This window comes from Centroberyx gerrardi, chromosome 12, assembly GCF_048128805.1.
Source record: "Centroberyx gerrardi isolate f3 chromosome 12, fCenGer3.hap1.cur.20231027, whole genome shotgun sequence".
NCBI lineage: Eukaryota > Metazoa > Chordata > Actinopteri > Beryciformes > Berycidae > Centroberyx > Centroberyx gerrardi.
Window position 1 is genome coordinate 31295999 of NC_136008.1, and position 27629 is coordinate 31323627.

Genomic DNA, 27629 nt, shown 5'->3' on the forward strand with positions numbered 1-27629 from the left:
GGGTTTAGGTCATGGCAGCTATTGACGTTTTTTGTAGGTGTGGACTTGATACATGTGCCTACCAAATTTGGTAAATGTAGGTGAAACGTAGAGCGATGAGTATTTTTTTGAAATTTTGTAGGGGGCGCTATTGAGCCATTTTGCCACAGACATACGCGACACCCATAAAATACGTAATTTTTCACCACTTCTGACGCATGGGCAAAGTTTGGTGAGTTTTGGAGCACGTTTAGGCCCTCAAAACTGCGATTCATTGGAGGGAAAAATAATAATAATAATTCCTTGCATTTCAATAGGTCCTCGCACCGGTCGGTGCTCGGGCCCTAATAATAATAATTCCTTGAAATACAATAGGTCCTCGCACCGGACGGTGCTCGGGCCCTAATAATTCCTTGAAATACAATAGGTCCTCGCACCGGACGGTGCTCGGGCCCTAATAATAATTCCTTGAAATACAATAGGTCCTCGCACAGGACGGTGCTCGGGCCCTAATAATAATTCCTTGCATTACAATAGGTCCTCACACCGGTCGGTGCTCGGGCCCTAATAATAATTCCTTGCATTACAATAGGTCCTCGCACCGGTCGGTGCTCGGGCCCTAATAATTCCTTGAAATACAATAGGTCCTCGCACCGGACGGTGCTCGGGCCCTAATAATTCCTTGCATTACAATAGGTCCTCGCACCGGTCGGTGCTCAGGCCCTAATTAAAGCTGCAAGCAGCGATGATCGGGCCCTCGCACTTCGCGCACGTCGGGGTGTGCCACAGCCGCCGCATCGTTACTGGACACTGACCGATCGACGCGGCTCAGAATTTTCAGTATAGAACGTGTCATTTCCTGTGTTGGCAGTAGGTGGCGCTATGAATATAACTGAATATTGGCATGTCGATGTCTTCAGCCCGGGACTCTCATCACATATGTGAAGTTTGGGGCAGATTTGACCACGTACAACCGAGTTACAAACCACTTCCTGTGTTGCCAGTAGGTGGCGCTATGACTATAACTGAATATTGGCCTGTGAATGTGTTGAGGCTGGGACACTCATCAAACATGTGAAGTTTGGGGCAGATGTGACCATGTACAGTGGAGTTACAAAGCACTTCCTGTGTTGCCAGTAGGTGGCGCTATGACCATAAGTAAATATTGGCCTGTAGATGTGTTCACGCCGGGACTGGCATCAAACGTGAAGTTTGGGGCAGATTTGACCACGTACAGCCGAGCTACAAACCACTTCCTGTTTTGCCAGTAGGTGGCGCTATGACTATAACTGAATATTGCCATGTCGATGTCTTGAGACCATGACACTTATCAAACGTGAAGTTTGGGGCAGATGTAACCATGTGCAGTGGAGTTACAAACCACTTCCTGTGTTGGCAGTAGGTGGCGCTATGACTATAACTGAATATTGGCATGTCGATGTCTACAGCCCGGGACTCTTATCAAAGATGTGAAGTTTGGAGCAGATTTGGCCATGTACAGTCGAGTTACAAACTACTTCCTGTATTGCCAGTAGGTGGCGCTATGACTATAACTGAATATTGGCCTGTAGATGTGTTCAGGCCGGGACTCTCATCAAACATGTGAAGTTTGGGGCAGATGTGACCATGTACAGTGGAGTTACAAAGCACTTCCTGTTTTGCCAGTAGGTGGCGCTATGACTATAAGTGAATATTGCCATGTCGATGTCTTGAGGCCATGACACTTATCAAACGTGAAGTTTGGGGCAGATTTGACCATGTACAGTCGAGTTACATAGCACTTCCTGTTTCGTGGCGAAACATGGAAATTCGAAGCCTCGCCACGCCCACGCCGTTGGACGAAAACTCAAGCTTAGAATAACTTTTAATCGTCAAGGTCTGTTATATACGCTGAGCAAGTTTGAGGTGGATCCGATGAACCGTCTAGGAGGAGTTCGTTAAAGTATGACCCCTGTAAATGGGCAAAAATGCCACAATCAATTCAAAATGGCTGACTTCCTGTTGGGTTTAGGTCATGGCAACTATTGATGTTTTTTGTAGGTCTGGACATGATACATGTGCCTACCAAATTTCGTACATGTAGGTGAAACGTAGAGCGATGAGTATTTTTTTGAAATTTTGTAGGGGGCGCTATTGAGCCATTTTGCCACAGACATGCGCAAGACCCATAAAATATAAAATTTTTCACCACTTCTGAGGCATGTGCAAAGTTTCGTGAGTTTTCGAGCACCTTTAGCCCCTCAAAAATGCGATTCATTCGGCAGAAAAATTATAATTCCTTGCATTACAATAGGTCCTCGCACCGGTCGGTGCTCGGGCCCTAATAATTCCTTGCATTTCAATAGGTCCTCGCACCGGTCGGTGCTCGGGCCCTAATAATAATAATAATTCCTTGCATTACAATAGGTCCTCGCACCGGTCGGTGCTCGGGCCCTAATAATAATAATAATTCCTTGAAATACAATAGGTCCTCGCACCGGACGGTGCTCGGGCCCTAATAATTCCTTGCATTTCAATAGGTCCTCGCACCGGTCGGTGCTCGGGCCCTAATAATTCCTTGCATTTCAATAGGTCCTCGCACCGGTCGGTGCTCGGGCCCTAATAATTCCTTGCATTTCAATAGGTCCTCGCACCGGTCGGTGCTCGGGCCCTAATAATTCCTTGCATTTCAATAGGTCCTCGCGCCAGTCGGTGCTCGGGCCCTAGTTATTCTTTGTCCAAAAGAATCGCATTTTTGAGGGGCTAAAGGTGCAGGAAAAGTTGCGAAAATTTGCACATACGTCAGAAGTGCTGAAAAATTACGTATTTTATGGGTCTCGCGCATGGGTGTGGCAAAATGGCTCAATAGCGCCCCCTACAAAATTTCTAAAAAATACTCATCGCTCTACGTTTGACCTACATGTACGAAATTTGGTAGGCACATGTATCATGTCCAGACCTATAAAAAACGTCAATAGCTGCCATGACCTAAACCCAACAGGAAGTCAGCCATTTTGAATTGATTGTGGCATTTTTGGCCATTTTTGGCCATTTACAGGGGTCATACTTTAACGAACTCCTCCTAGACGGTTCATCGGATCCACCTCAAACTTGCTCAGCGTATATAACACACCTTGACGATTAAAAATCATTAAAAGCTTGAGTTTTCCTCGAACGGCGTGGGCGTGGCGAGGCGTCGAATTTCCATGTTTCGCCACAAAACAGGAAGTGCTTTGTAACTCGGCCGTACATGGTCAAATCTGGCCCAAAGTTCACGTTTGATAAGTGTCATGGCCTCAAGACATCGACATGGCAATATTCAGTTATAGTCATAGCGCCACCTACTGGCAAAACAGGAAGTGGTTTGTAACTCGACTGTACATGGTCAAATCTGCCCCAAACTTCACATGTTTGATAAGTGTACCGGCCTCAACATTTCTACATGGCAATATTTAGTTATAGTCATAGCGCCACCTACTGGCAACACAGGAAGTGGTTTGTAACTCGGCTGTACGTGGTCAAATCTGCCCCAAACTTCACATGTTTGATGAGACTCCCGGCCTCAAGACATCTACAGGCCAATATTCAGTTATAGTCATAGCGCCACCTACTGGCAACACAGGAAATGACACGTTCTATACTGAAAATTCTGAGCCTCGTCGACCGGTCCGTGTCCAGTAACGATGCGGCAGCTGCGGCACACCCTGACGTGCACGAAGTGCGAGGGCCCGATCATCGCTGCTTGCAGCTTTAATTAGGGCCCGAGCACCGACCGGTGCGAGGACCTATTGAAATGCAAGGAATTATTATTATTTTTCTCGGGCCAAATAAATCGCATTTTTGAGGGCCTAAAGCTGCTCGAAAAGTTGCGAAACTTTGCACATGCGTCAGAAGTGCTGAAAATTTACGTATTTTATGGGTTTCGCGCATGGGTGTGGCAAAATGGCTCAATAGCGCCCCCTACAAAATTCAAAAAAATACTCATCGCTCTACGTTTCACCTACATGTACGAAATTTGGTAGGCACATGTATCATGTCCAGACCTACAAAAAACATCAATAGGTGCCATGACCTAAACCCAACAGGAAGTCAGCCATTTTGAATTGATTGTGCGTTTTTGCCCATTTACAGGGGTCATATTTAACGAACTCCTCCTAGACGGTTCATCGGATCCATCTCAAACTTGCTCAGCGTACATAACAGACCTTGACGATCAAAAGTTATTAAAAGCTTGAGTTTTCCTCCAACGGTGTGGGCGTGGCCTGGCGTCGAATTTCCATGTTTCGCCATGAAACAGGAAGTGCCTGTAACTCCACCGTACATGCTCACATCTGCCCCAAACTTCACATGTTTGATAAGTGTCCCGGCCTCAACATTTCTACATGCCGATTTTCAATCACTGTCATAGCGCCACCTACTGGCAACACAGGAAGTGCTTTGTAACTCGGCTGTACGTGGTCACATCTGCCCCAAACTTCACATGTTTGATGCCAGTCCTGGCGTGAACACATCTACAGGCCAATATTTACTTATGGTCATAGCGCCACCTACTGGCAACACAGGAAGTGCTTTGTAACTCCACTGTACATGGTCACATCTGCCCCAAACTTCACATGTTTGATGAGTGTCCCGGCCTCAACACATCCACAAGCCAATATTCAGTTATAGTCATAGCGCCACCTACTGGCAATACAGGAAGTAGTTTGTAACTCCACTGTACATGGCCAAATCTGCCCCAAACTTCACATCTTTGATAAGAGTCCCAGGCTGAAGACATCGACATGCCAATATTCAGTTATAGTCATAGCGCCACCTACTGGCAACACAGGAAGTGGTTTGTAACTCCACTGTACGTGGTCAAATCTGCCCCAAACTTCACGTTTGATAAGTGTCCTGACCTCAACATTTCTACATGCGAATTTTCAATCACAGTCATAGCGCCACCTACTGGCAACACAGGAAGTGCTTTGTAACTCCACTGTACATGGTCACATCTGCCCCAAACTTCACATGTTTGATGAGTGTCCCGGCCTCAACACATCCACAGGCCAATATTCAGTTATAGTCATAGCGCCACCTACTGGCAACACAGGAAGTGGTTTGTAACTCGGCTGTACATGGTCACATCTGCCCCAAACTTCACATGTTTGATAAGTGTCCCGGCCTGAGCACATCTAGAGGCTAATATTCCGTTACAGTCATAGCGCCACCTACTGGCAAAACAGGAACTGGTTTCTAACTCGGCTGTACGTGGTCAAATCTGCCCCAAACGTCACGTTTGATGCCAGTCCCGGCCTGAACACAACTACAGGCCAATATTTACTTATGGTCATAGCGCCACCTACTGGAAACACAGGACGAGGTTTGTAACTCGACTGTACATGGTCAAATCTGCCCCAAACTTCCCATGTTTGATGAGAGTCTCAACCTCAAGACATCTACATGCCAATAATCAGTCATAGTCATAGCTCCACCTACTGGCAAAAGGAAATGACACGTTCTATACTGAAAATTCTGAGCCGCGTTGATCGGTCAGTGTCCAGTAACGATGCGGCAGCTGCGGCACACCCCGACGTGCGCAAAGTGCGAGGGCCCGATCATCGCTGCTTGCAGCTTTAATTTCTATTTGTATACCATCGTTCATACACAACATGCAGCTGAAAGTGCTTTACATCAATAGAAAGCAGATAAAAAACAGACAAAAAGATTACTTTATATTATTACAAGTATCTTAGGCATGGCTACCAAGGGGTCTGGCACCATGTAGTGCGTAAAATTTTTCTGATGCATGCATCATAGCACTTTTACTCAGCAGCACTGCACAATAGAAGTGCATTAACCTATTTGGAAGGAAGTCTCTCACATAAAGTATGTAGAATACAAGATTTTGGAGAGAAAAGTTAAAATAATAAAGAAATGCTGGGGCATGAGTGTGCTAGTTTTCAGATAGCACACTAATAATGTTTATACCTGTCATTAGGAGAGGCTTCTGGAGGATCAGGACCAAAATCAGCCTGCTTCAGCAACCTGTCCACCTGAAACAGTAAAATAGAATGGTATGCTAACATGGCACAACCTGTCCACCTTGCACACAGGATAACATGTTATAACATAATAGTACAAGCTGTACACCTAAGATACAGAGAACACAACAGAACAGCACAGAATATAACAGAAAAGAATGGCATATTATTGTAAAACCATGTGGAACATAGCAGAGTACAACATCTTTAACACAACAAAATAATGAAAAAAAGTACTGTTGTATTAACTGTATATAGAGGTCCATTATGAAACATTTCCATAAGCACTTCATTCCTTTCTTATGAAGATTTTATCAAATTGCCTTTGATATTACTGGTGTCTTTCTACTTGGCGTTTCGGTGCACTGAAAAATGATCGGATGTCTGTTTTTCTTTTCTCTGCCATTTTAACTGACCTGGCTGGCTGACAAATAGACACACACACACACACACACACACACACACACACACACACACACACACACAGCATGCAGGTTATTTACAGTAGTAGGTGAGAAGCAACACCCATTAACTGAACTAAAGCTAATATATGCCTAATTAGATTTAGTTTTCCCGAAAAAGCAGATCTCTAATGTTTTGCTGTCAATGTATAAAAGTCCAGAACGCTATGAAGCCTGCCAGAAACGTACTTAATATTTTAACATAGTGTTTGTTGTAATTATGTCTTTTTTATTAATTAAGTCTTCATTTATTTCCAAAATTATAAACAAAATTACATAGTGGCAGCCATTTTACATGCAGTAAGAAAAAAACAATATACTTAGAACCTAATTACGTAGGGTAAGTTAATCTTAAATATTATATTATAGAAATATTACTGTTACCATCTACAAAAGATAATTTTGGTATGAAAACCCGCATTTTAATTTAACCAAGTATCCTGTATCATAAATACATGTCTGGCACTTGTAACAAACCAAGCCGCTTGAAAATCGGTCGAAAATTCAGTGAGTTATGATGATTTTAATTGTGGATAGACCTCCTGCCTCCATAGACATACATGCATTAGGAGACGCGGCTGCTCCGTACCAACACGTTGACGCACAAGATTTAACCGGGAGGTAATGGAGCGAACAAAATGTAGTCTGGTTACAATTGTGAATGTGTTTTATTCTATTGAGTGGTAGAAGTAAAGAAAAATGTCTGACACATCCTTTGTTTTAAGTTAACCTTTGCGAAGTAGCTACTTACTGGGGGTCTGCCACCACTGACACACTTCCAGAGATCCTCCACAGACACTCGTACCGAGAGCTAATGTGTGTGGGGGCTCGGGGAGGCAGGTAGGCAGTGGACCAAACCACTGTGAGGCATATTGGGGGGGGGGGGGGGGGGGGGGCGCACAATCTTTCGAAACTTAAAAACGCATTGTTTTGTGTCTACAATTAGCACAAGTGCTTTCAATGCATATTATTATATTATTTAAAATTATATAGTTATGTTTACAATTATATATTGATGGGGACAACTCTCTGTTTTTCCCTCTCTGTTTTTTGTCCCCCCCGTAATTTCCGCCCATGGTGGTATGCCAGAGATAAGCCTATGTATGGGAAACACAGGTATTCCTGTGGTACTAGATAGTAGTAGTAGCTTTTTATTAGTGCTTCGCAGTCATTTACAGACTGAAATTACACACCAATTTACATACATATAGTATATCAAAACAGCAGGGAGATAAAAATACATTTTCAATAATTGTGAAAGTAGTAGCATATACAATCTACAATGAAATGTAAACAGGGTAGTCAGGCCAGATCTAGTGCAAATCCTATGAAGAAGGGATTCTGGAATGCTGTAGTAATATCAGTAGTCTGGGGGAAAAGAAGGGGAAAGTGAGAAGAGTGAAAACTATGATGTATGGTTGTTGATGAGTCTTGTGAGGTAGGGGATTGGAGAATTGTAGTAACGACCTGTTCTTGCCGGGGTGTTAAGTTTGTGACCATTCCGAGTGGTACGTCCAGATATTTGTTCTCTAGATGGGGGGAGCCAGTCAAAGGAGTGGGAGGATTGCAGTGAAAGAGCAAATTTCAGGCAGATCTGCTCCCTCCTCTTCTCAAGAAGGGGGGTGCCTAGGGTGTTTAGGGCTTGCTGGTAGCTGATGTAAGATGGTCTCAGTAGATAGCAGAGTTTGTAAGGAATAATTTCTGATGACATCGATAACAGCACTACTGATTAATCACAACATAATGCAGGGAGGGATCATTAAAAGTGTAAACCAGTTAGGGAGAGAATCAGTTTTATTTGATGGGAGGGGTGGGATTGTTAAAAAATCTATGATTGTTTTATTGGTTGGAATTGTTATTTACCCCTACTGGTTCAGCTTGAGGTCACCATTAAAGATGCACTGTTTTCCAGACAGTAAGTGATGGTATTTTTTTCATTGTTCATTACATGGGACTTTTAAATTATGTAACAAAACGCTTACACAACTATAAACAAGACAACAAGACAACAATGTGACAAGATTAGGGAGTTGCAGGAGAAAGTGATCGAGTTACATGCCCATATCTGGGCACTGGCCAATCGGAATACAATTTTAAACGAGAACGCCAAAATACTGGACACTTTTCATGCCACTGTTCTAACTGGCGCTGCGGGGAGCGGGCCGTACCGGTCTGCGCTGTTTGCCTAAACACTTCCAGCCCAGGACCCGTCTGCCAGAGCCCTCGCTGAGGAACAATTCCTACCGCTGTCCCAGACTGTCAGCCCACTGGATGCACCGGGTCCCGCAGGCTCCTGCTCCACACCCCATGCTCCGGAGTCACAGTAGAGTTGGGGTGGTGGAGGAGGCAAACGAGGGAGAGTCATCTCCTGCTCCCCCTACCATCTCGCCCAGTACAGCACAGAGCTACGACTGGAAAACCAATAACCGTACTGTTATTGGGGAAGAGACTCAGAGAGAGAAACTGACTACTAAGCTCCAATCCATAGCGTTAACTCCTAGTCAGCAGGTGAGAAACTTAGGTGTCATATTCGATTCTGATTTTAATTTTATGGCTCACACTAGGAATGTTGTTAATACTTCCTATTATCACCTTAACAATATTACAAGGGTACGACGGTCTTCCCAAAAAGCAATAAAAACCCTAACCCAACTACAATTACTACAGAACTCAGCTGCCAGAGTGTTAACTAAGATCAGGAGAAGGGCACATATTACCCCAGTCCTTACGTCTCTGCACTGGTTACCCATTAGTTACCGCATTGATTTTAAGGTTCTTTTACGGGTCTTCAAGACTCTAAATGGACTAGCACCTGTTTACATGTCAGAAATGCTAAGATACGAACAATCTAGATCCCTCAGGTCCTCTGGGAGTGGTCTTTTAACTGTTCTTAAATGCCTAACTAGGACCCATGGCAATGCCGCTTTTAGCCACTATGGTCCGAGCAGGTGGAACAACCTCCCAGAGGATCTAAGAACTACAGAAAATGTGGACACTTTTAAACAAAAACTTAAAACATACCTGTTTAGCCTAGCTTTTCTGTGATTCTTTAAATGTTTTTATTTGAATCGTATAATATTGTTTAATTTTATCTTAAATTTTAATGTTCTCATTTTATTGTACTCTTATATACATGGCATTTGCTTGCATGAAATGTGCTATACAAATTAAGTTTGATTGATTGATTGATTGTAGTCTTGTTTAGAAATTAATTAAATTTAAAAAATCTTTTATGCTATAAATCTTCAACTCCTTCAACCAAATTTCTTTAATGTCCTTGAGATGTGACTAATAATAATAATAATAATAATAATAATACATTTTATTTGTAAGCGTTTTACATAGTACTCAAAGACACTTTACAACAGCTAGGGGAAAATAAAATAAACATATAAAATACATAAAAACATACAAAATGATACAAAAGTGATGATAATAAATGAAGATGATAAAAATAATGACAAGAGTGTGCATTTCTGTTCTGGAGAGGCAGTGGGAGTCAGATATTGTAGGCCTTTTTGAAAAGGTGGGTTTTGAGTTTATATTTGAATGAAGGGAGTGAGTACCGAGTTTCTGATGTGTAAAGGGAGGGAGTTCCAGAGGGTCGGGGCAGCGATGGCAAAGGCTCTGTCCCCCAAGGTGCGGTGCTTGGTCCTGGTGATGGGGGTCAGGAGGTTGGCATCAGCTGATCTGGGGTAGCAGGTGGGGGTGTGGCGATGGAGAAGGTTTGTCAGGTATGAGGGGGCAAGATTATTATGAGCTTTGTACGTGATGAGGAGGATCTTGAATTGGATTCGGTGCTGTATTGGGAGCCAGTGAAGGTGTTGAAGGATGGGTGTTATGTGTTCTCTGGAGCGGGAGTGGGTGAGCAACCGGGCAGCTGAGTTCTGAACATATTGTAGTTTTTGGAGGACGGTGGAAGGGAGGCCATACAGGATGCTGTTGCAGTAGTCCAGTCTGGAGGTTACGAAAGTGTGGATGAGTGTTTCAGCAGCTGAGAAGAAGAGGGTGGGCCGAAGTCTAGCAATATTGCGGAGATGAAAAAAGGACATTTTGGTGGTGATGTTGATGTGCGACTTGAAGGAGAGGGTGGGATCCAGAGTGACACCAAGGTTTTGGACTAGGGGGGAAGCTGTGACTGTGTGACCATCGATGTTGAGTGAGAAGTTCTGGGAGGAGGAGAGGAGGGATTTGGGGCCGATGATGATGATTTCCGATTTATTGCAGTTGAGCTTGAGGAAGTTGCTGTTCATCCAGGTTTTTATTTCAGTCAGGCAGTTCGTGAGGGTGGAGAGAATGGCAGGGCTGATGGTTTTGGTGGAGATGTAGAGCTGTAGAGTTCTGTAGCAGGAGGCGTTTGGTGATTTAGTTGGAGGAGTTCCGTAGTTGTGTAGCGTTGAGCCATGGCCGAAACAGAGCTGAGCCAAGTGGTGGATGGATGTGACAGGTGAAGAGATGGCAGATACAGCAGGATCAACCACAGCATCGCAGATGGAGAAGCGAGACAAGCTAGGCCCAGGTTGGAAGCTGAGGGGAGCTAGCTTGGGTCGATGCGGGAAGGCAGCGGTCCCAGCCAGCAGGGGCTAACCTTCCAGCTACAAAGTGGTGGATGTGGTCGTGAAGGCAAACACAGGTGAGCGCCAGCAGTATCAGTAGCAGGTAACCGTAGTCGGTTAGGGAGTCCAGGTCAGTTGATGAGTGATCGGTCATAAAAAAAAAAACAGGTTAAAAGTAGGTCGAAGTAGCGTGTGCTAACTCAAAAGCAATAGGAATGCAGCAAAACTTTCTTAGTTTAATTGGAGGGAGAAGCAGCAGCCAAGCACGCCAGCGTCCTCTCACATCCGGGAACTTGAATCCTGCGTTCTTCATCACTAGGGTTGGGCGGTAATACGGTAATACGGTATCCCGGGGTATTTGAAAATAGCAACGGTGTCCGTTTCATTACAGTCATAAAAAAATTTCTGGCAGAAGAAGAGGAGAGAGATGCCCAACCTGCACCCCCGAAAAAAAAGATAACTTTGGGCAGTCTCTTGCAAAAAAAAGCTGATGCGGCGGGCGCGGCAGGTCCAGTCGGACTCGGCACCGTAGAGGAGCGAGCAGAATCAGAGATGAATGCCTATTGTCGCGAGCCTGTGATTCACGGAGACGAAGATCCCCTTCTCTGGTGGAAGTCAAATGGAGCCAGCCGCTTTCCGCTGATGTCGAGGGTGGCCCGAAAGTACTTGTGCGCGTGTGCCACAAGCTCACCATCAGACCGGGGCCGTGGTCGACACAAACAAATAAAGGCCGGCCTCAAATACAGGCCGGGGGAAAAAACTAGGTCAAAACCTAGTACATGGCTGGACCGTGTCCGTCTCCTCTCTCCACCGCTGCCTCTCCACCGCGCCCACGGCCCGCATTGATCCTCCCGATCCAAGCCCCGGACCCCCGCCGAAATCTCGGCCGGATCACCGGGAACACATCGGTGCCCAGGTTCAGTTAGCTTCAGTTAGCTTCAGCTTACATGCAAACAACGGTGGATACCGGTAAACTTCTGGTGCCTGTTTGTAACTGTAGTTTGTAGTAACGTACAAGTGCCACAAGACGGCTCGGCCGGCGGAAGTCTCTGGAGCATGCCGTCGTCGATTACCGTAATTATCGTAATGCATTGCAGTAACAAAAAAAACGTCTACCTAACGTACCGTAACAGAAGCAGATCAGAAAACAAGGAGGCTTCGCACTAAAATAGGAGCAAATATACTTATCAAACAGAGGGAATTAGAAATAAAGATAGATGACATGTTGTTAATTTTGTACATGTTTTGTTGTTATTGTTTCAATATTCTGTTGTAAATATGCAACGTTTGCTATTCCGTTTCTGATGTTGTTCAGAGAATAAAACTGGAACATGTATCACATTTTTGTCGTGTGAAAATCACAGTTGAAGTGCACTGCAGCCACCTTGTGGCGGGAAACGGTATAGCAGCGACTACATAAATTCATCATTTGGAATTGGCGGCTCCCTCCAAGCCATACAATGTGATTTTTAATCAGATGGTAATACCGTATACCGCGGGAAAATTTGGGGAAGGTTTAACGGTGTCAAAAATTGGATACCGCCCAACCCTATTCATCACTACACTCCAATCATGACTACAACATGATTGGAGTTCACATGCAGCCCATTCAATTGACTGGACATGATACAAAACAACATACATGTCACAAAGATGACAGTGCATGTCAGAACTCTACCATGAAGTCGAAGGAACTGTCCATAGAATTCAGAGACAGAAAACACAGAAAAACCTAGAGTCAAACACACACACACACACACACAGCTACTGGTACGTATATAGTACCAGTACGTGTACCAGTATGTGCCAGTGCCAGTACCAGTACGTGTATAGTCTGCCACACACACTACACATCTGTACACATTCACCCGCACACACACACAGCTACTGGTACATATATAGTACCAGTACGTGTACCAGTATGTGCCAATACCAGTACTTGTATAGTCTGCCACACACACATCCACCTGCACACACAGCTACTGGTACATACTGTATATAGGACCAATATCAGCACCAGCATGTAGATGCAGTCAGTTGATGTTACATATCCCTGATTTACCAGGAGAGCGAGACAGCAACTGAAGAACAGGGAGAGTGAAGCAGATGAGACAGAGACAACAAGTGGAGACAGACAGAGATATGTGACATAGATACAGCCATAGGATAAGAAAGAGGGAAAGAGGAGAGCGATAGACCAGTCACAGACAGCCAACAGAAAGGATGCCCACCTGTCTAACTGCCCACCTGTCTAATTGACTGAGCTGTTTAACTGTCCACCTGTCTAACTGACCACCTGTCTAACTGAAAAACGATCTAACTGACTGAGCTGTTTAACTGCCCAACTGTATAACTGACCACCTGTGTGACTAACCTGTCTAAGACATAAGAAAGAGGGAAAGAGGAGAGTGATAGACCAGTCACAGACAGCCAACATAAAGAGTGAGCTGTACCCACACTAAACTGCACCAGTGTTTTTAAGTGTGTCTTCTTCATCTGTCTTTATTTTCACACACACAGACACGGATGTACACACACACATGCTAGATATTTGTTATTATGGGCTGTCACAAGCCACAGTTTGCACTCTTAGCAATCACACGCATTTTCTCCAGAAAATGCACCTTTCTAGTTATTCTTTTACCTCTTCTGTACAGTGTTTTGGCACCTAACTTTACTCCTTCATACTTTAAGCTAGAAACTCCATTCGAACTTCAAAATGTTCAGCTTCTTTTGGACATTATCGGATGTATTCAACTTTTTGATATCTATTATACTTTTTACAATATTCTACTTTTTTCCACTTTTTTAATAATGGGAGTCAATGGACGGAATGTTCAAACTCAGCACTTTTTGAACTCTAACGACTCTGGAGCAGGGAGAACGTCACGTTGGCGCAACGCTGATGGCAACGCTGGTAGTGGAGCTCTAACGTAGAAGGGATGGATGTTTTTTAGTGCCCATTATTTTCATGGCAGTCTGCACTAGACGAGCAATCTGTGATTTCAACTGTACAGACAAATTACCATACCATGCTATTATCCCATATCTTATGATACTTTCTAACATTGCTTGGTAAAATAGGAACATAAATTTCTGCTCTACACCAAAGACCCTAAGTCTACGTACAAAATGCATCCGTTGTTGCAGTCTAGAACAGAGGCTTTCGACATGGGTCTTCCAGCTGAGTGTGTTATCAATATGCACCCCCACATACTTAGAGGAGCAGACCAGAGTAATTGTTTGGTTATGAATAAGCTGATGTACTGCTGTCTTTGTGCATAAGGACAAGGAAGGCAGTATCATCTGAGAATTTAATGATGTAGTTCTCAGGGTGGCTACTTGTGCACTCATTTGTGACATATGTCACATATAGTGTGAAAAGGACAGGGGAACTGACGCAGCCCTGGGGGGCACCTGTACTAATTGGTCTAGACCAGAGCATGTGAGCGGAGCGGAGCGGGAAGCGGGAGGGTTTTGGGTGGAGCGGTGAGCGGATTTTTTAAAAAGCTGGAGCGGTGCCTTATCTCCCGCTCCATTCCGCTCCGGTACCGCTCACACCATGTCGAAGCATGCACGAGTCCGACCCAGAAATGCATCTGCGCAGAACGAGTCTGGCGATGCCAGGCTAGTGTTTAAGTTACAATTAAAATACAACGCAGCTTTTTTCTTTTTTGGAGCGGAGCGATGAGCGATTGGAGCGAAGCGGGCTGAAATCTGTGTTGAGTGCGGAGCGGTATGGAGCGGAGCGGCCGTGAACGGAGAGAACTGACAGCTCCGTGAGCAAGGAGCGGAAATTCTCACCGCTCCGCTCACATGCTCTGGTCTAGACCAGTGATTCCAAAAGTGTGGGCCATGAAGGTACTGCAGGTGGGCCACGAGAGGTCATTTACAATAAATAAATAAAAAGTTTTTAATTTTCAATTTTGTAATTAAGTTTGAAATTACCATAAAATATTTATGATTAAATATTTGCATTAAAAAAGTAATCAGAACTAATAAAACAAAGCCATGGGATTTAAATTACGTGTTATTCTTCATTTATCTGACCTATTTTTGATCCGGCCGGAACGTATCTTATATCTCGTCATTGGCGGGGAATTGTAATTGAGGGAATACCTCATCATTGGCGGGGGAAGAGTAAAAATGGAACAGTGGCCATCAAGTTGCAAAAGGAAAGCTGTTAATGGAGAATCAACCTCCACAAGCGAATCATCAGAAGATCAAAATGAATCCGTGAAAACAAAAAGGACTCGTAGAAAGTACTCAAGTGAGTGCGCCAAACGCCTCAAAATATTACACGGCAATGAGCCGTGATGGATTGTAATAACTGCATCAGAAATTATATTTTCTGTCTGTTTTTTCTTCATGTTGATATTGGGTTGGATATTGTGAAATTTTATGTATAAGCGTTTTATTATCCAGTGTCAAACAGCCAGGATACTGGCTTAACAATTCACTATTTGCACTTAATTTCTTACATTTGTTGCTTTACAAATTGTTACGTGTATGTGGATGGATTATTAATTTGCACTGCATTGCCGTATGCCCACGTTCACGTTCTGTTTATGAAATAAAAAATATATAGGGAAATACTTCATCTTAGTCTCGTGTGTTGATCAGAGTTGTGATTAAAGGGTTGGGTGGGCTGCGGAAGATTTTCAGATTTCAAATTGGGCCGCGGCATTCTTAAGTTTGGGAATGGCTGGTCTAGACTCTGAGAGGGTGTTATTGAACTTAACCTGCTGTGTGCGATTAGTTAAAAAAGAAAAATGGCAACTTATAATAAAAGGATTAACATGCATCTCTTTCAGTTTCTGAATCAGTAGGTGGGGCTGCAGTATACTGAATGCTGAGCTAAAATCAACAAACAGTAAGCGAGCATAAGCCGTAGGATCTTCTAAGTGCTTGGTGATAAGGTGTGTAATGCTATTGATAGCATCATCTGTGCCACGCCTGTGTTTGTATGTAAACTGAAAGGGGTCTAGTACTGCGTTTACCTCAGACTTAAACAAGGACACCATAATTCTCTCAAAACATTTCATGATAATAGATGTCAATGCGACAGGCTGGAAATCATTGTTTACCTTAGGGCAAGGTTGTTTAGGAACAGGTGTAATAATAGATTTTTTCCAAATGGAGGGTATCATGTGTCTGCAGATTTTTGGAAGATTGATTATGAGAGATGCAGAGATTCCATCTGGCCCTGTGGCCTTCTTTGTACACGTGTTCCTGAAAAGTGACTGGACCATACGAGGGTCAATCACCAGCCTTGCATCCTGGTCAGTAACAGGGGTCGTACTCCATACATTACATTCAGAAGAAACCTGAGTTTCAAATCGTAGATAGAAAGTATTTAGATCATTAGCCTTTTGCAAATCATCATCAGCGCTAATACAATTCCTAGCAGGTGTCATATTACAACCCCAAATCAGGAAAAGTTGGGACAGTATAGAAAATGCAAATAAAAAAAGAAAGCAGTGATTTCTAAATGTACTTTGACTTATATTTCATTGCAGACAGTATGAACACAAGATATATCATGTTTTGTCTGGTCAACTTCATTTCATTTGTAAATATACATCCATTCCTGCCATTCAGGCCTGCAACACATTCCAAAAAAAGTTGGGACGGGGGCAATTTAGGGCTAGTAATGAGGTAAAATAATTAAATAATGATGTGATTTGAAGCAGGTGATGTCAACAGGTGATTGTAATCATGATTTGGTACAAAAGCAGCATCCAGGAAAGGCCTAGTCCTTTAGGAGCAAAGATGGGCCGAGGATCGCCAGTTTGCAAACAAATGCGTGAGAAAATTATTGAAATGTTTAAAAACAATGTTCCTCAAAGAAAAATAGGAAGGGATTTGGATATTTCACCCTCTACGGTGCATAACATAATTAAAAGATTCAAGGAATCTGGAGGAATTTCAGTGCGTAAAGGGCAAGGGCTCAAGCTTAAGCTGAATAACTGTGCTCTCCGATCCCTCAGACGGCACTGCATCAAGAACCGTCATTCATCTATAAGCGATATAACCACATGGGCTCAGGATTACTTTGGCAAACCTTTGTCAAGCACTGCAATACGTAGTTACATCCACAAATGCCAGTTAAAACTTTACTGTGCCAAAAGGAAGCCTTATGTTAACCGTGTCCAGAAGTGCCGTCGACTTCTCTGGGCTCGGAGGCATCTGGGATGGACGGTCAGACGAATCAGTATTTCAGGTCTTTTTTGGAAGAAATGGACGCCGTGTGCTCCGGACCAAAGAAGAAAAAGACCATCCAGACTGTTACCAGCAACAAGTCCAAAAGCCAGGGTCTGTCATGGTATGGGGTTGTGTCAGTGCCCTTGGCAAAGGTAACTTACACTTCTGTGATGGCACCATTAATGCCGAAAAGTACATAGAGATTTTGGAGCAACATATGCTGCCTTCAAGACGACATGCATATTTCAACAAGACAATGCAAAACCACATTCTGCACACATTACAAAGGCATGGCTGCGGAAGAAGAGGGTGCGGGTGCTGGACTGGCCTGCCTGCAGTCCCGACCTGTCCCCAATAGAGCATGTGTGGCGCATTTTGAAACGCAAAATGCGACAACGAAGACCCCGTACTGTTGCACACCTTAAGACTTGTTTGCAGGAAGAATGGGACAAAATTACACCTGAAACGCTTAATCACTTGGTGTCTTCAGTCCCCAAACGTCTTTTAAGTGTTGTGAAAAGGAATGGCAACATTACAAAGTGGTAAATGCTTTACTGTCCCACTTTGTTTTCAATGTAATACAGGTCAAAGATAATTTACAAATCACTGTTTTCAGTTTTAATTTTAATTTAACATACCATCCCAACTTTTTCTGATTTGGGGTTGTAGTTACTGCCTTCATAGTGTCCCACAGTTTTTTAGAGTTCATTGCAAGAAAGTTCTGTTCAATAGTCTCTTTATGTTTCCTCCTAGCCTCCCGAAGCGAGTGGTTCAGCTCCTTTTGCACAATTTTCAATTGCATTCTATCACAGTTATTGAATGCCTGTTTTTTGCAGTTAATACAATCCTTTACCTCTTTGGTTATGTATAGTTTGTTGTTAGGATATACTGTTATTTGTTTTTGAGGAATTGCATTGTCCACACAAAACTTTATTTACTCAGTAACAGTCTCTGTAGCCATGTCCATATCCATCTCATGAAAGATGTTCCACTCAGTACAGAGAAAACACCCCCGAGAGACTCTGTGCTGTTACTAGTCCAGACCTTCACAGTCTTGGTTTGCGGTTTGCTACTTCTGTAAGTAGGGATGAGATGAACAGTATTGTGGTCAGAGTTTGACAAAACGTTGTTAATTTTGCCATAGCATTTATCAAGGGTTTTACTCTCCCTTGTTTCATGTGCTGTGTAGCAGAACCAGGTCTCCACCACACCAAGTGGATCTTAATTAGATTACCTCAACTTTGGCTGCATGCTGCTTGTCTCTGAGGAAAACCAGTGGAGGAACCCCACCCATAATCTGCTGGGACATGATGAGATACCTGGTACACATAGACACACAGACATACAAGCAGCTGTAAGTATAGTGTTAATTGAACACAAGCAAAACTCAAAGCCAGTGTTATTTATTTATTTATTTTTTTGTGTTCTTTTTTCTGCTGGGCCATAGGCATGTCACCATACAATGCCTCCAGGTTTAACATTTTGCCTTGCCTTAATGTTAAAGGAATAGTTCACCCAAAAATGAAAATTCTCATTATCTACTCCGCCAATTGAAAAACAGGTTAAGTTTCTTTGTCCACATAACACATAGGTTGCCAGCACAACTCCATAGCAGCCTTCTCCAAAACAACTGAAGTCATCTGTGACCAGGTCTTTAGAGTTCCAAAAAGGGCAAAAAATGACCATAAAATTACTCCACACAGCTCGTGCAGTATAATCCAAGTCAAAGCCAAATGATCTGGGCCCCGTTTCACATATGTGGCTTAAACAATCCAGGATAATTGGACACGTGCCATATCGAATTATCTTATCAGTTGAGCTCAGGCTTTGTCCGTTTCGCGAACGTGGATTAGGATTTGATTAGTCAGTCCTTCATTACTTCATCTCGGATAACTGCGCGCTCCCGCTCTGCTACAAAGGGGAGATGAATCGCACACCAAAAACAGGATCACACTCCTTATATGGACACGAGGCGAGAGAGGTGATTCCAGCGTTAAGCATGATGGCCACTTCTTTCTTGCAGTCGTTCCCCACTGTGAAGATTTGGTGTTTGCTTAAAGCGGGTCTGCTATTGTGCAAAACATTATTTTGTTCAATTAAAACATATGCAAATGATTTTTTTTATTAAACCTTAAATAATAGGCCACACACTCATGCACAGTGCGCAGGAAAAAAAGGACATGCTATAGCCTAAATGATGAAAATCAATTAAAACAAAGTTTCTTTTTAAAATATATATTTTGCGTGTAGTTGTTTTTGAGTCTCATATTTACCCATCTTTTGCTGATATACATGTTAGGCTACCATCTCCTGTATACTGTGTGATGTGATGTTTTTGTCTGCAGCCTACAGTATGACAGTCACCGTTCATTTATTGCAATGTTATGCAATATTGTCAGAACTGCGCTTGAGAAGGAAGCCTGTAAGCCTGGGGTGAGGATGTAGGCATTTTTGTAGTGCAGAAATGTATCGAGTGTGCTGTGGGGCGGGTGTAAGTCAGCTTGTTCTAAGTCCCATCATTAAGTGTACAGCGTGATTTTTGGTTGATTCTAGGTTGATTTTAGGATGATGATAAATTACTATGATAAGCAAAATCTTGTCATTTATATGGTTCAAACAACAGACTACTGCCTAGTCTGACAAATATAGAAGGCATGCCTATGGCTCTGATCTGACTCCGTTCCAGATTGGCAACTTGCATGCGCAGCCAGCTGAGCAGCTGCATTGAAGTAAATAGCTGCGTACCCTTCCGACACAAACAGACTGAACAGAAAAGGCACCCTGTTTAGCTGAGCCGTTATACTGTAATATTGGCAAAAAAACAAAAGCGACAACAAGCGGCAATTGCTGGGGTCCAAGCACCTGATGACCTCTGGAGTAAATGTGTCATGTAGGCCAATGTGCAAGTGTGATCCCGGTGGCATACTGAGCATTTTGAAATTGAACAAAGTTTGCACTGTATACAATGACTGAGATATAAATAAAATGGATGCGCATGGCCATTTAAAGTTATGATTATGAGTAGCGAAAAAAAAAGACAATTCAAAATGGTGTAAAATCTTGTAGACGGAAATGGGCATGGCGTGAGAATGTGCATACCACTATGGAAACTTCGACCCATGCGTGCGTACACTTTGCAAACAGTGGAAAATGGTGACTTCGATGGCAAAGTATTGAAATAACAAGGTCTACAACTAAAAAGCGTCTTTGTTGCCTGTCGTTTGTCCAAAAAAATTTACATTTCATTATAGGCTGATATGGTTAAGTTATTAGTTAATAACTTAACTTAGTTAAGTGCATTATATTCTTTTAGTGGAACCCCAATTTGTCCCAAATAATTGCAACAAATTCTAGGTGTTAAGCAATTGGACTGGATGTCACAAGATTATAAAATGCGTTTCGTGGCGCACGGGGCACATTGGAGACACCATTGGCGGGTGCACAGCCGTCCACATCAACCTCCTCTTCACCACTGGTCGCACCCACTGTCTCATACCCCGAATCAGAAAATTAAAATAAAAAACTTGTATAGTCTGTTCTTAAGTCTGTTACGTGCAATTTGCACAAAACTTGGTATGAAAGTTGGTTATGGGCAAAGGAAGAACTGATGAACTTTTCATGTCGATTGGCCAAAAGGGGAGCGTGGTGGTGGGTGGAGTATGAGGCTTGTGCACGTGTGCAACATTTCAAGTTGATTGTGATTTATAAAGGGAAAATTGCATGCTGGTGTGCATATGCTCGGTTTTATAAATCTTATTATTTTTGTCCGTGCGTACTTTTCCTCTCTTCTGCACACATAACCTTTTAGTGTGGAATCTATATAATTTTATAAATGAGGCCCCTGCTCACCAATGACTTCAATTGTTTTGGAGAAGGCTGCCACACAGTTGCGCTAGAAAGCTCCCTGTGTGCTATGTGGACAAAGAAACCTGTTTCAACTGGCATGAGGGAAGTAGATAATGACGGAATTCCTTTAACTATTTTGAAGTGTGCATGCCTGGATGTTGTCCTGATCTTATACATTTTTATGTGTCCATGCCCTGGAGGCATAGCTTATGCTGTGGACTGACAGACAGGGGAAGGTCTTGGTGTCGCCTAAATAAACGGAATATAAGCAGTTCAATTCTTTTCTTTTTGGTACAATTTGTAACCAGACATCATGGATTGCTACACCAGTGAAAATTGTGGTTTTGGTTCTTTGTATTCTGCATGAATATACATGAAATTCTGCACAGAAGACAAAAGCATTTGTTATGCTTGTAGCATGCGTGCTTTTGAATAAACATATAGGACAGGACATGGGCGTTTTGTCTTTGTAGGAGGGGCTACAGCTTTGTAAGGCTGCCGTTGAAGCTCCTCTGGCAGAAGGCTGCTAGGATGGGACAGGGAACCTAGGCTGCTGAACAGAGCTATAGCCCAAGGGCATCACAAGGCAAATTCAGGTCAGGCAGTCGCTTTGTGAGATGATGCGCTTCGTGAGATGGCCTCTAGAGGGTGTCTTTGACTGTGAGTTTTTGTTTTTTTGTTTTTTTTTCCCCAAAACAACCAGGTTTAATTGGAACATATCATACACAAAAATATTGTTCTTATGCTCCATCTGCAAATCCAGAAGCCGGTTGGTCTGGCCGAGCTGACTGACAGGCTTCAACAAAACAAGATACAAGATGATGAACAGCAAAACAAGACAACACATCGTAGAACTCGCTCTCTCCCTCTGTCTCCCTCTGTCTCTCTCTGTCACTCTCTCTCTCCCTCTCTCTCTCCCTCTCTCTCTTTGACTGTGAGTTGCAGTGTTTCCCATACTTTCCCATACAGAGGCACAAAATCAAAAGCTGGTCAATGTATAGAAATTGATCTTAATAATAATAATAAATAATAATAATAATAATAATAATAATAAACTATTTGTATAGCACCTTTCAAAACACGGTTACAAAGTGCTTTACAATAAAAACAGAACATATTAGAAGCACAGAGAGATTAGAATGAACTAAAAGCCATAAAAATAGACATATAAACACAAAGGGAGTAAAAACACAAAATTAAAAAATTAAAATAATAGACATGAAATTAAAAACAAATAAAAATCAAGTAAAATAAGGAGGCAGCTCAGGTAAAATCAGGAAATGCTTTCCGATAAAAGTACGTTTTAAGAAGAGACTTGAAAGAAGACACTGACTCAGACAGCCTTATTTCCTCGGGCAGGTTGTTCCAGAGCCTCAGGGCCCTGATGGCAAAGGCTCTGTCCCCTTTAGTTTTCAGCCTGGACACTGGAAGGGACAGAAGACCTCTGCCCGAGGATCTCAAACTACGCAAAGGTTCATAAGGGATTAAAAGGTCTAAAATGTAATCTGGAGCCAGGTCACGAAGAGCCTTAAAGGTAATCAATAAGATCTTAAAATCAATCCTAAAACAAACAGGGAGCCAATGTAAAGAAGCTAAAACAGGTGTGATGTGATCGTGCCTCTTAGTTCTGGTTAGAAGCCTGGCAGCTGAGTTCTGTACAGTCTGTAGCCGTTTCAAAGTTTTTTGATGAAGACTTAATTGATCTGTAATCCGCCTGATGTGCGCATCACACAACACATCACCGACAGTCTCCCAGTGTGAAAACAAAAGTGAAACTTAACATTCCACAATTTGCTCCAAACTCGCATGTGTTAGTAACTGGATTTGTAAACAGTAACTTGGTAACGGCTTATGCTGCCCTACAAACATTAACGGTAGGCAACGTTATTACCTTGTGGTATTTAGTAGTGGAATTAGGTAATTTAACCTATAACCGTGTCGCAGTGCTTAAGTGCATAGAATTTATTTGAATTGACCACACACGCCGTGGGTCTTTACAGGATCTGTGCTTGTTTCCAACTACGATAGTCATCCAATCATTTTGGGTTTACATTTGTGATCAGAGAAATCACATTTGTTTGTGGACAGAACAAGGCGGCATAAACTCACTGTACACCACTAAGGAAGCATTTGGGAGGAGATGGGTCCATTTTATTAGTAGGCTATAGGCTACAAGCGACAGACTTGCACTATAATTACAGTATACAGCTCAAACTCAATCAGCCTCTTTCCACTTTGTAAAACATGACTGCCATGTGCGACACCTTCCTTCACGACCCTGTATTGACGTATTGTGACAGATCTCTGTGTACCAGTGTAAACACGGAAGTGGGGATGATTTACATGAACACGTGAGGTCTGAGTGCGCGCAAGCGTGAATGTTTTAGAAAACAATGGAACTCTAAAATCCTGGTCACCACAGACTTCAGTTGTTTTGGAGAAGGCTGGAGGAGTTGTGCTGGCAACGTCCTTGTATGTTATATGAACTAACAAACTTTACCTGTGTTTCAACTGGCATGAAGGAGAGTAGATAATAACAGAATTTTCATTTTTGGGTGAACTATTCCTTTAAATTAAATTACATGCAAGAAGCATGGGTGTAGCATCTCCCCAAGTGCTATACTAATTAGGTTAAGCTGTCCCTCCCTTCCCCTTATAATTATATATATATATATATTTATTTATTTATATACCTTCACATTATTTACATTTCCTTTCTCTCCCCTTCCCTCTTCGTTTATGTATTTTAAGACTTTGTTTGTTGTTTGTTATATGTTGGTGTGTCTGTAATGTATATTTTACATTTGTAATAAATATATGCATGAACAAATAAATATGCCTTGATTTAGGAAAAACATGAATTCAAACAACTAGTGCAAAGAGCCCTACTAATCATGCTCTGAAATCTAGGAGAAATTACATGTCAGGAGCACAGTGGGAGAAAGGGTTAAAATAAGGATAAAATAGTTTTGTTGGCAGATATTTGTTAGAATTTAAATTGAATTAAAAGTCAATGGAGTTTGACTTCAAGAATCATAAAAAACAAGACGTAAAAATTTCGAAGTACATATTATGATTCAAACCTGATTTGAGGGCTGTTGCTGTCCAGGATTTTCTGAATCAGGTGGTCCCTCTTCGATTCTCCACTGCTCTTCCAGTAAACACGACAACTGGAAAAATCTGGAGCCAGTGATACCTACAGAAAACACACACATACACACACCAAGAGCTGTTTGTCTTTGCCATCTATGTGTCTTCTGCCTCGTCAGTCTGACTGTGTCTGTTTCAATGTGTTATTTAGGGTGGAAAACTAACTTTTGATCAAATTGTGTCTGGTAGATTTCTATATTCTATCAGCCACTCACATTTTTTACTAGCCACTTTTTAAAATCAATGTTAACAGTTACATATGATAAAAAAAAAAATCATAAGCTGCACATTATAGGCTATAGTTAATATTTTTATTAAAATATGCTGACTGATGGAACGCTTAAAGCAGATAATACTGACAATACAACAAAAAGAAGCTTTAATTCTAAAATTAACATGTTCAAGACAGCACAGAGAGCAGAACTGAACTGCTTTAAATGTTAAAATCCCCAATGTTCCTTTGCTTGCTGCAACATACCACCTCTCTTATTTGTCTGTTGTCCTCTTAAAGGAATAGTTCACCCAAAAATGAAAATTCAGTCATTATCTACTCACCCCCATGCCAGTAGAAAATCGGGTAAAGTTTGTTAGTCCATACAACAGTCCCGGAGATCCCCGGAAGAAGTACATTGCAGCTTTCTCCAAAACAAATGAAGTTGCTGGAGACCTGTCTTCAGACTTCAAAAAATAACCAAAAATAACCATAAAATGGACATGAAACCCATTAATATGGGTGCTCACTTATTGAATTTGACGATTACATACAACATAATTGGTTTAAAACAGTATTTCTACCCATTTTCAAATCTCGCACTTTTATTTTGAAGGCCAAACCGGAAGTCTTGTTTCTGCAAATTCGAGCTAGTCTTACCTATCGTTTTGAAAAAACAGCTAGAGTGGCGATTTCAGCTAAATAATGGTGTAAATGTCGGTCTTTTCAAGTCACTTTGGGATCTGTTGGCTTCATGAGACTTGGAGTATGCTGTGAGAGCTGCATGGAGCCATTTTATGGTTATTTTCCATTATTTTTTGAAGTCTGAAGACAGGTCTCCAGCAACTTCATTTGTTTTGGAGAAAGCTGCAATGTACTTCTTCCGGGGATCTCCGGGACTGTTAACTAACTTACCCGATTTTCTACTGGCATGGGGGTGAGTAGATAATGACTGAATTTTCATTTTTGGGTGAACTATTCCTTTAACTCCAACAATATGTCACCTTGTGGTGGGTGATATGGCTTAAATTTTAAACCATGTTATTTTAAAAATTGTGGACAGTAGTGGTATCATGGTATACTTGTTCTTCTGGTAAAGTCTTTTGGAAAAATGCAGAGATGACCATGTGGGTGGTTTTCTGTGAGTCTCTTTAAGAAGTAGCTGGCTCTGCCACAATAGCAGGTGCATGCAAAGGTTTTTATTTACAGTGTTCTTTCTTCTCAACAAGCAATTTGGCTACACATCATTACATATTGAGGGACCACTTTTCCCAACCAGTGATGCCGGCTGGCCTACTCACTCACACACACACAATCTCACCTGGCTGGAGGAGCTCACTTTCTACCCATCGCTCCACCCACCTGAACATACTAAATGGAAGCCTCAATTAACAATGTAGACAACAATTCCAATTGGACATGAAACATGGTGACAGTTTTAATTATGTAACTATATGACAAAGTTTATATAATGGGGTGGGTGATATGGCCAAAACATATCAACATTTTTTCAGGTAGTATCATAATCCATGATATGGATCAGTACAAGAAAGCCTTGGAAAAGCCTCTTTTTTGCCTGAGGTTTCAACAGTACAGTTACTTAAACATTTTGTTAATTTAAGGGCAGGTATCACACTTAAAGCTACAGCTACTGACAGAAACCGCAACACATTTGTAAATACACCCACAGCAAAGCTCCTGGACTACGGAAGCCCCAAAAGACAAACCTAGTGAAGGACCGTGCATAAAGGCTTATAGCTAAGATAAACGTACCTACGGAGAATTGTCGCCGGTTACCAGACTCGCTTTGCCAGATTTGCCTCCCGCTTAAGGTTACATGTCCCACAATGCCAAGTGGAGAGGTAGGTAGCAAGTTTCCTAGATGAACAAGTTTACTCGCTCGCTTCATCGATTCCGCCATTACGAGAATTTTTTTCAGGAATGGGAGGGAGAGAGCGCCGCTTTCAAACAGCGAAGGAGGAGACAAGCTAGTTTTTCAAAAAATGAAAAGCTACTGAATGGGTCGGGAGGAGCTTCGATTCGGTTCGAGTTTGACAACAAGCTTTAGAAAAGAGGTGAAAACAACAACACAGCTGGTCAGCGTGTGTGGCCATTTCTTTATATCGTTATGTCTCAAAAAAATCTCCACATAGCACACGCTAGATTCAGGATTGGTTATAGGGTCTGAAATTGCTTTAAGGCTTTGGACTGGGTGCGAGATCACAGATGACGCTGTGACACTCATACACTATAAAACCAATACTATCATTGGCTGACCTAAAACCTTAAACCATGTTATCACTCAAACTTTTAAGTTGGAATATTCGTGGTATTGGTTCGCAGGCAAAAAGGACAAAAGTCTTAATCTTGGGCTGCCCCATTCCACCATTCCCGTCTGTGTTTACTAGGAGACCTAACTAAACTCAATCTGCCCAACAATACAACCAGAACTATACTTATCGCCTTAACTGTTGCCAAGAAAACCACACGTTGGTGCCGTGACCCAGATTTTCGTCGCTCCCTAACAACTCACTGTGGATCTTCGCAGTGTAGATCAACACCAGCTTGATCACCAAAGGTTGCTGCACACAGATTTGTTTTTTTTCCTCTCAGAATGGTGTTGAACTGATTTACTGTCATAAATCAAAGGATATTGAGATACAGTATTTTCTATTTTTTTTCTTTACATCACCAATTCTCGGATAAATTCATTGTCCTAGTGTATCTTGTTTTGCTTAGCTGAGTGTTACATAAGGTACTGAATATGACATATCTTGCTGGTGAAAAGGACAGGGACAAAGTCCCAATTGATTTTAATTTTTCTGCTGGAAGGATGGAATTTTTCAGTGATTTACCTATTACCCCATTTGAAAGTGCAAGTAATCTAGGGTCGCCAGGTTTATGTTCCACTCGGTTACCTGGTAATGCAGCTTCCATACATAAGCAGAATGATACACTTTCAGCAATCCCAGACATGAGTGACCCAGCCTTGAATAATCTAATCACACACATTGCTCAACAGGTAGGACAGACTATAACATCAGTTGAAAGGGGAATGTGGGGAAAGAGACGCCAGTGGCGCACAGGCTCAGGGCATAGGTGCAGTCCAGTCACTTAGCGACCCCATCTCACTTAACTTGAGTGGTACAAAGTTAGTCCTACAGTCTGACGTGAGAGAACCTCCTGTCTTCAGAGGAGATGGGTCAGACAAATTCACTGT

The 27629-nt window shown here is 42.4% G+C and overlaps 1 protein-coding gene across 1 annotated transcript in view; it reads right to left on the bottom strand.

Moving 5' to 3' along the window:
- The window catches only part of LOC139914967 (putative ribosome-binding factor A, mitochondrial), a 99007-nt gene that overhangs the window by 12278 nt on the left and 59100 nt on the right, over positions 1-27629 (bottom strand). Inside the window, exons 5-7 of the mRNA XM_078286978.1 lie at positions 24132-24244; positions 18437-18521; positions 5929-5993 (exon numbers count right to left, since the gene is read on the bottom strand). Coding sequence (XP_078143104.1) covers positions 5929-5993; positions 18437-18521; positions 24132-24244 — 263 coding nt within the window. The remainder of the gene's footprint in view (positions 1-5928; positions 5994-18436; positions 18522-24131; positions 24245-27629) is intronic.